At 38.0% G+C, this 7,662-nt stretch overlaps 1 protein-coding gene across 1 annotated transcript; it reads right to left on the bottom strand.

Annotated features, from left to right (window-relative positions):
• Positions 1-567: 567 nt before the first annotated feature.
• On the bottom strand, positions 568-7,436 carry ncaph (non-SMC condensin I complex, subunit H). The gene is made up of 18 exons (XM_087808883.1): positions 7,312-7,436; positions 6,661-6,883; positions 6,487-6,577; positions 6,320-6,412; positions 5,657-5,774; positions 5,443-5,582; positions 4,904-5,093; positions 4,552-4,634; positions 4,122-4,309; positions 3,719-3,864; positions 3,263-3,369; positions 2,650-2,769; positions 2,456-2,563; positions 1,942-2,082; positions 1,751-1,861; positions 1,556-1,632; positions 1,208-1,283; positions 568-839 (listed from the first exon to the last, which is right to left on the bottom strand). Exons 2-18 carry the CDS (start codon positions 6,876-6,878, stop codon positions 780-782), a joined length of 2,067 nt encoding a protein of 688 aa, XP_087665009.1. The 5' UTR covers positions 6,879-6,883; positions 7,312-7,436; the 3' UTR covers positions 568-779.
• Positions 7,437-7,662: the final 226 nt, after the last annotated feature.

Below are 7,662 nucleotides of genomic sequence, written 5' to 3' on the forward strand. Positions count from 1 at the left end.
AAGAAAAGTTTAAACTCTTCAACTGTTTCCTGTCGCCTGATGTGTGAACAAGATGTTTTTTTGATCTTGTATTCAGAATGTGATCATTTGAACGGCACCTTATTGATGCTTCTCCATCTTCATTTCAGTCGAGACACATTTGACTGGAAGGTTGAAACATGTATAGTTTCACCAACAAAATGGCTTTTAAGAAACGTGGCTATGCATAATTTATTTTGCAGTGTTTGAAGGAAACTCAAAAAAACCTCATTACAATTCCTGGATTAGAATTTGAGTTAATATCTGTATCAATTCTCATGTTGTTTAATGTGTCTAAAATAATCTCAGTCAAAATTCCATCTTTCTCAGGTAATCACCCGCATGAAAGCCCTGTGCGTGTCTTGTCCTGATGACATCACCAAAGTCCCTCCCAGAGACAAGCTCCAGTCAAACTGGTTCCACAGCTTTGTCAGGAATCAACACATCGGTGAATTATACATGCTTCTCTCAGGCCGTCCCGCCACACATACCGTAGTTAAGCAGGGAGGATGTGCTGGAAACATAGTATAAAACCTCCATTTATGGTTGTACAGAAATCACTTTATTTTTTTGACGATATACACTGGTTACAAAACATGGGTCATAGTTTTAATAGCAGAGACAGAAAAATATATAAAACATAATGACAGGAATGACTGGACTTGATGTCTTCTAGAAAAAAGTTACTTTTGACACCAAACACTGATCAGACAAAGTAGATTTAAAATACAACTCATGATCCTCCTTAAAAATGCGTCACTTTAATGGCCTTGTCTGATGATGATGTCAGACATGTCATCAACTTTCACCAGCTCCAAATTCTGTTGAACGAGAAAACCAGAGTTTAAGTTATTAAACGTCACATTTATGATGATCATTGGAACGCTACAAAACTTCCAGCCAACACTCCCCCCACTGGTAGATCGGTGTTATTGCAAACCCCCACCTCCCTACTCTCACTATTTCAGCCATGATGGAAATGAAACTGCTGCAGTTTGCTGCTGTGGCCACATGGCAACTACTAGCACTGCCCAGTTGTCAAGTAGAGAGTTGCAAGGTAGGCTACAAAGCACTACTGCACGCTTTGGATTGATAGAAGAGTTCTCTAAAGACATTGTTTTTTCTGTGGAAAACCTAATCTAGAATGGGAGTTCTTGAACAAAAAGATATATTTGAAGAGTGTTCTCACCTTTTCATTGGCCAGGTGAAGCAGGGCAATAAAAGCCAGAGGCACTGACAGGTTCTGGGCCATGGTGTTTGGTAGCCTAGCATGACACAAGACATATCGCTTAATGATGTGGATCAGATAATGTGGGTTTTTAACGAGATGCAAGATTTCAATCCAACAAGTAACAAATGTGCACCCTGTGGAGTTCTGCTGTCCACTGATGAAAGTGTGTTACAAAATGCATCTTGCTGGGAAGTGGGTTAAAAGCAGATAGAACATAACAACAATGCCACCACGGAACCAGAAGAAACACAGAATATCAATGTAATCCAATTACTGGCTCGGACCAGAGCCGAGCAGGTGGTCTACCTTTGAAGCAGCGCGTTTGTGGTCTGACTGAAGACTTTTTCTCCAAACACCTCTGATGATTCTGCCGTCTCCACCTCCTGCAGAGCGAACAGACCCACAAAATGTTAAATGTGTCTTGATAGACGCAGACATACAAACCGCACGTCGCCTGCAGCTGTGAGCCTGTGACCATGAGTTCTAGTTTGTAAAAATTACCTTGGTAGGCTCTTCTGAACTCTGTGTTAAAAGAGCCCACATGTTGTTCTTTAACTTCTTCATGTCCATTTTCTTTGCCGTCTTAGCATAGTTGATCTCAATCTTGTTGACCTGAGAGGAGAACAACAGTGTCAATATCCAACAGACAACTGACAAAGTGACCTGTCCTGGTTCTTATCCAGGCAACATACTCTGTGTGGCTCTGGTACAAGGTTGTCCTCTCCATACGTTGACATGTCCTCCTCCTGTGAGGGCAGAAGGATTCCATCACCTGATGGTTGTGTGTCATCAGAGCCAGTAAACCCTTCAACATCGTCATCACTGTCACCGCCCTGGAGGAGGAAAGATACATAGATAAGATTATATTTAAACCATGAAAGCATCTCACATTTTCATGTATTTGAACTTAGAGATCATCAATCTTGTGTAGGAAAAGTTTTAAAGGAAGAATGTTTTTTTTAAATAAAAGTTACTGTAATTATGTTTGCCTTTGAATTGCAATTCCAGCCAACAATGACTGCAGAGAGACCAATGAACTGGACTTTATGATACTTTCAAATGCAACCAATATTTACTCAATTTGTAGGTTCATACTTGGGATTAAGGACTAGATTGAGAAAAAAAAAATCGATTTAGGTTGCTCAATAAATATAACATGTTTTGCTAAGAACAAATGTACTAAATGAAAAGACAAGCAAATCAGACCTGTAGACCTGGACAGAAGTTGGCTGTATCGTTGGCATTGTTGTAGTCATAGTCTCCGATGCCTTCACCAAGCTCTCCAGATAGCCTCTTCTGTCCCTCCGATGAAAGCTAAAAACAACAAGATACCAATTCACCATGTACCCCAAATTCATGCTAGTGTGATTATGCACATATTTCCAGTTTAAGCATCTTACCGAGCTGGAGGGTTTGAGGCTGAGCTGAGAGAGTGTCTCTGGAGGAAACTGAAAGCTTGATGGGAGAGTTGTTTTCTTGTTGCTGGAGCTGAGAGCAGACTTGCTGTTGATGGTGGCAGCCTGTCGGATAATGACTACAAATCACTCTCCAAAAACAGATTAAAGCTTAAACTCACTTACAAGTTTTGAAATGTATTATTCAGTAGTAGAGCCAACAGAAGAACTGTAAAGTCTCATCATCTAAACAGTTGTTCAAAACAGTTTAAGCATCAGAGAGAGAAAAAAAACTGGCAAATGAAGTGTTGAAGTGGTGTAAAGCAGCAAGGAGCCTGAGGGCTGAATGTTTCTTCACAGTGATTGATGTCAAGCGCTGAGATTGTTACAAGAGTATAAACAACTCTACAGCAGAACCGCAAAATTCACTTTTTATACCATCATGGTGGTAGGAGGGACAAACACTGAATTGAATGCGACCACCGACAAAAGACTTGGTACTTCCTTAATAAATAGCATGTATGCAAAGAAGGATGTTTAAAAACACACAAATAAGAATATATTGAGGTATATTCTAAACATATCACTAAAAGTTTGGTAAACAAAAAACAAAAATTACCCGTGTAGTACGGAAGAAGGTTTCAAAGTTGACATCGTCATTGAAGTCTATTTCAAACGCTTTCTTCGGTTTCCGTTTCCGTGTCTCTTTTTCAGGCAAATGATCCACTTCAGAAAATAGAAGAAATTTCATAAAGTTGTAAATTTACGAGTTTGTAAATTAAGAAGGCATACGAGTACATTTTCGTTGTTAAAAAAACAACAACTCATAATCACAATTATTTATGAAACAAAAGAAAATGTCAGACAGTTTTAAACTCTACAGACTAATAAATAAACTGTTACATGGTTTTAATCAAACAGTTTTTATACAAATAATTCTACGAACGATCCCATATGTCTGAAGCCTTAGACTATTTAGAGTACTCATGTCTTAAGCCAAATAACACAAAAGTGTGTCTGTTCTTCGTAACCAGCATTAAATCAGATTAATTCTGCACCACTAACACAAACTCACACTTGTGCTTTGGCTTGAATTGCCAGAAACCTGGTCCCGCCCAAGTCGCCATCGTCTTTGGGCTGAAGTAAGAGTAGTCCCGAGGCTGGGAGGACAATTGCAGACACATGGTGGCGATGTCTGCTTCTCCAATAGGAATGACATCTCTGAATTACAGACAAAAACAATCTTTCCTCACAGTTCTGACAGCTTGAAGCAGAATAAAATAAATGCTCTTTAAGACATTTGAATACCTTTTAAAATTAAATTCAAGACCAACCCGACAATCAACCCAAGTTGAAAGAAAATAAAAAATGACAATAAATGTCAATATTTCAATTAAAAGAGAGATCTATTTAAGAAACACTTAAATGCAAAACACAAAACATTAGTTGCCCTTTAACTTTATGGCTATTGCCCTCACCTTCCCTTTCCAGAGCCAGAGGCTTCACAGCCTTCTTTAAACTCTTTGTGTCCCTCTTCACATTCACCAGGCCCGTTCTCGAAATCTGCATCAAAGTCCTGATAGTCGTCTTCTTCTGGTTCAGGCTCAGCATGGACGTCAAAGACATGGTCGCCGTCCTTCATCTTCTCCAAGAGTTGGTTCGTAGTCTTCAGATGAAAACACAACACATTTTAAATTTAAGGGGAATATATCAACATGTTTTTGTGCCTAGTCATCAATCAATCCACCCAAAAAGATACTTATGGTTTTTTTTAAGTCTGCAGTCAAAGTGAATATGATAGACTACTTTGAAATGCACATGTGATAATAAATAGATAGATACAACTTTATAATAGACATGAAAAGCTTAAGCTTGATATGTATAGTTTTTATCCATTTAAATATTGACCTGTTCAGGGTTCCAGCTCGTGAAGGAAAAGTCTTCCAGTGACGGGCAAATGGCACTCTTTTCTTGGGAACGCTGAAGTCCACCTGGTCAAAAATAAAAATGAAATAATTAAATTATTGCAGATTGCAGTGGCAGCAGTTGAATGATCAGTTGACAAAATCATATAACAAAAGTACTTTTAATTTTGCCATTATGTTTATAATTTTTGATCGAAAATGATGTATGAAAAAAGATACGAGGAAAGCAAACATTTTAAAACTTGGCTTAGAATGACATCTACAGGTTAAGATCATGAGAAACTATCTCCAATATTAGTATATTGATAATGTTTATCTGTATATTAATTATTTACCCATAAATGGGGATGCAGGGACCCTCTGTGCCGGTGGGGGAGAGTAAGACTGTTTGGACTGAAGCAGCATCATGCAGGAGGGAAACAGCAGTTCACAGCGGCTGTTTTCACTGAACAAAACAGACAAGAAAACACCAGCTGTGCTGCTCTCATCGAAGGATGAGGCCATACGCTGGAACATAGGATCCACCTGGAAGGTGAAAAAAAGAATTGTAGATAACGATCCTTTAACAATATCAGCTAAAATAAGTTTTGTGGGAATTGATAGCATTTTCAAATGCAGAATAATAGACAATAGAAGCAATCAATGATAAGCTTGAGATAGCAGAGTGACAGTGACAATTATGACAATGACGCATGCACAAATAAGGGCTGACAAAGCACATTGTTGAGACAATTAGGGGCAATTACACATGATTTATTAATAAGGTTGCGATCATTACACCTTGTTGCCTCTACTGCAACATGGTTATTGTAGAAAAAGGCCAGATTATCATTCAATCATGTCTCAAATGTATTAAATAACACCCAAGACATACCTCACACTTCCTCTCCGTCTCTACACTGTTGATGTTACTCAAATTCTGCTCCACTGTTTTCTTTGGCGGCCTTTTCTTCTTTGGCTGCTTAGCAGTCACATCGCCAGCATCACCACCCTCTTCATCATTATGCTCCTTGCCTTGACATATCAAAAAACGAGTTTGTAAAATTTTAAATTGTACATCAACCCAGATAGATTAGAGAGCTTCTTACCATCTCCTGGTTTGGTTTCTGCTCCAAGTCCACCCAACACTCTGTAAGCATCAGCATGAACAGCATCCACTCGCACGGCATAGATCTTTGTACTGGCATCAAGAGTACCAGCAGCAACCTTCATGAAAACCATACTTATAAAAGGCTGTCTTTTAATGTGAGCAATGGAAACACAAATGCAAGAATGCAACCACGCCCTACTTCTACAACAAGACCTAAAACATTCACAGTTTGTAGAGAAATTATAGAATGAAATATCACAAAATAAGTGTTTTTTTCTTTGAGTAAACAACTTCAGGACCTGCCGTTTTAAAAACAGGATATCATTAAAATGTTTGCTAGATTCTTCCACTACTAGAACTGGAATTAACAGTTATTTTATGTATTGATTTTTGGTGTTAATTAATCCAATTAATAAATGACTAAATAATAATGCAGCTTGATTAACTTGTCTTTTTTTGTTAAATAGAAGGTGCAAAACATAAACTTCGTAAAGTGCCTTAATACCTAGGGCAGTCTTGAGCTATTTAAGTTATAATTAAACAAATTGGACCAATACAAAAAAAAAATAGTATCAGCGTTGCCGTCAAATTCAGTTTATCAAACAAATAACATTGAGATGCTCCAAATAATGGTAAACTAATATATACTCCACCAACATACCTTGAAGTTTGTGACCTCAGAGTCTTCCTGCTTTAGAATATCTGCCATATAATCGATAAGGTGTAGACCAAATGCATTTTTCGTGGTAATTTTCTACAAAGAAAGAAGAAAACAATAAGCCATAATCACCGACCCATAACATAATATGTATCTATGCATTTACTTACATTTTCTGTTGAGAGCTTGATGCAGGTTGAATAATGCTCAGAGATTTGGGCATTAGATAACTTTGGCACAGCAGCAGGAGTCCCTGCAGCACTGTGAACACACATGCAATGATGTAAACAATTTAAATAACAGCTATTAAGAATACTAGCGAAAGTTAAATAACTCTTATTTACCTGTGAGGTCCAGTCTCATTGATGGAAGATTCTGAAGCAGTTTGTAGATCGATAACTCTTGACCTTCTTCGCTGACGTCGTTCTTTCTCATCATCATTACCAGGGAAAGCTGCCAAAAGCGGGGTGCTGGAACCCGCAGGAGAGAAGCCCTTGTTCTTTAATGAAGACGAGGTCCATCCTGAACGAACCCTTGACACAGGAGTGGAGGCTGCACTCATTGTATCTGGGGAAAACAAAAATCGGTATGAAGACTGATTGTTGTCACAGCAGGCAATACATATAATTCATACTGCATTTTTAAAAAGATTAATTTGTAAACCATTCACTTGTATTTTATGAAATGATCATGAAATATGACATGGGTATTAGTTTCGTGACACTTTTGGTCACTATATTATATTAAGGATTATCATAAGGACCAGACTGCCTCAAAGGCATAAAGACATTTTAAAACCACATGTCGATGTTTATCAGTTATTCCCTTCCTTTATAATTGTGTACATAGAATTACGTCAGAGTTACATGCGCTTTCCCTAAACAACAACAAAACAACTTAGATGTTAGCATAATGAAGCTAACGCTTAGCATTGCTAAGTAGAACGCGTCTCTCATTGCTTTTATTCAAAATTATTTAAAAAACGGCTAACCTACCAGAGCTTGCAATACGTAATGCAACAGGTCAAGGTTTTAAAAGCGACACAACTCAAACAAAAATTAAAAAACCAAACAACAAGCCCGTGCGGTGATATATCTTCCGGCTCTGTGTTTGAATTTTTGCGCCCGGCGGTTTACGTAAAACACTCTGACGTCATGACGTCTGGTCCGCCTACTCAGAATCACGCATGCGCACGAGTAAAAACGAGCACGTTAATATACTTTCCTCATTCTTCTTCAAAAGAATGCACCCGTAAAAACCCAATAACAATTATGCATATCAATAAATTATATAATTATCAGCAATATATAAATCATAAACTAACAGACCATGAATACTGGTTTTCT

The sequence above is a fragment of the Callionymus lyra genome, chromosome 1 (genome assembly GCF_982586985.1).
Source record: "Callionymus lyra chromosome 1, fCalLyr1.hap1.1, whole genome shotgun sequence".
In the NCBI taxonomy this organism is placed as follows: Eukaryota; Metazoa; Chordata; class Actinopteri; order Syngnathiformes; family Callionymidae; genus Callionymus; species Callionymus lyra.